Below are 1,950 nucleotides of genomic sequence, written 5' to 3'. Positions count from 1 at the left end.
TCTAGTTTTTCACCCTGGAATGAGATAGAAGTTGTTTCCTGTTTGTTTGCAGTCTTTATTGCACCTGAACATCTGCCACAATATACATATATATATATGACAAGAATATCAACATAAACTAACATAGAGAGTCACTTTCTCTCTCTCTCTCTCTATCTCTCTCTCTCTCACACACACACACACACAAAATACACAGATAGGGGCAGAACTACACACAAACGCTTACCTGGAATATGCCTCCAACAGTTTCCGCAGTCTGGAGAATGTTGCCCGAGATTTTGGTAGCGAGATGAGAAATGGACATCCAATGGGATTACACTTGCAGGATTCCTTGTGGATCTCCCAGTGGGCCCTCTGGCACTCCCTGTCAATGTTAATTAGAAAAATACAATACTTATTTATTAAAAATATATAAATATTTGTTTTTTTGTTTGTTTTAGTGATTAAGACAATGGGGCAATGCCTTGAAGAATTTTAAATCAAATTTATCAATACCATCATCATCATTTAATGTCCGTTGTCCATGCTGGCATGGGTTGGATGATTTGACCCAGGTTGGTAAGCTGGAAGGCTGCACCAGACTCCAGTCTGATTTGACATGGTTTTCTACAGCTGGATGCCCTTCCTGAGAGTGTAGGACTTATTTTTTGTTAAGCCTGGTACTTATTCTATTGGTCTCTCTTGCCAAACAGCTAAGTTACGAGGGTAAACAAAGACACTAAGACATACACACAAGAATATATATTGGAGATCCATCATAATATTGGTAGATGTAGTACACCAAAATATGCATGCTATATGTGTGTGTGTGTATATATATATATATATATATATATATATCATCATCATCATCATCATCGTTTAACGTCCGCTTTCCATGCTAGCATGGGTTGGACGATTTGGCTGAGGACTGGTGCAACCGGATGGCTACACCAGGCTCCAATCTAATATATATATATATCATCATTATAACCATCATTTAACGTCTGCTTTCCATTCCATGCCGGCATGGGTTGGATGGTTTGACTGGAACTGGTAAGCTGATTTGGAATGGTTTCTACAGCTGGATGCCCTTCCTAACACCAACCACTCCAAGAGTGTAATGTGTACTTTTTACATGCCACCGGCATTTACATGACTACAGTTTTACGAGTGCCATGTACATGACACTGGCAACGGTCACTACTAAAAGGTCCCAGCCACTTGCCATCACCTCCGTGAGGCCCAACATTCAAAGATCATGCTTCACCGCCTTGTTTCTCGCATCAGTGAGGCCCATCATTCAAAGATCCTGCTACTGGCAGCAGTCCCAATTACAATTTCACGGATGCCAGTTATGTGATACCAGCAACGGCCATGACTACAATTTCACTTGGCTTGACAAATCTTCTCAAGCACAACATATCACCAAAGGTCTCAGTCACTAGTCATTGCCTCTGTGAGGCCCAACATTCAAAGGTCATGCTTTACCACCTCGTCCCACCTCATATCTATATATGTGTGGAGCAAATAATTCAGGAGAAAAATATTTGTGAAGATATTATTGACTATTATTATCTAGGGTAACAATTAAATTGATAATAACAGAATCAATAATATAGCTGATTGCAGGCCCCCAAAAAATATTAAATAGCTGAAGGATTAAAATTTATATTAATCAAAGGACATACTGAGTATGTCTACCTGCTGGAAATAACAGCCAAAACTCTTATTTAAATTGCTGTGTGGACGTAGTGGGGTTGATGATGGTGGTGGTGGAGATGACAAAGGTAGTGTTGGAGCATCTAATGGTGGTAGCAGTGAAGGTGATAATGATGTTAGTGGTGGAAGTGATGATGGTGGTGGTGACAAGTATAGTGGTGGAGATGACAAAGGTGGTGGTGAAAGTGGCAATGCTAGAGGTGATGGTGTCGATGTTTTAAGCATCACCCACAATGCTCCTGAGACCAA

The 1,950-nt window shown here is 40.4% G+C and overlaps 1 protein-coding gene across 1 annotated transcript in view; it reads right to left on the bottom strand.

Moving 5' to 3' along the window:
• Nucleotides 1–1,950, bottom strand: part of LOC106879930 (ubiquitin carboxyl-terminal hydrolase 19) — a 163,422-nt gene that overhangs the window by 43,267 nt on the left and 118,205 nt on the right. Inside the window, exons 18-19 of the mRNA XM_052977848.1 lie at nt 1,586–1,633; nt 227–364 (exon numbers count right to left, since the gene is read on the bottom strand). Of these exons, the coding sequence (XP_052833808.1) occupies nt 227–364; nt 1,586–1,633 (186 nt within the window). The remainder of the gene's footprint in view (nt 1–226; nt 365–1,585; nt 1,634–1,950) is intronic.

This window comes from Octopus bimaculoides, chromosome 29, assembly GCF_001194135.2.
Source record: "Octopus bimaculoides isolate UCB-OBI-ISO-001 chromosome 29, ASM119413v2, whole genome shotgun sequence".
Lineage (NCBI taxonomy): Eukaryota > Metazoa > Mollusca > Cephalopoda > Octopoda > Octopodidae > Octopus > Octopus bimaculoides.
The sequence above is the reverse complement of the archived record's forward strand: the minus strand, read 5'-3'. Positions and strand labels throughout refer to the sequence as shown.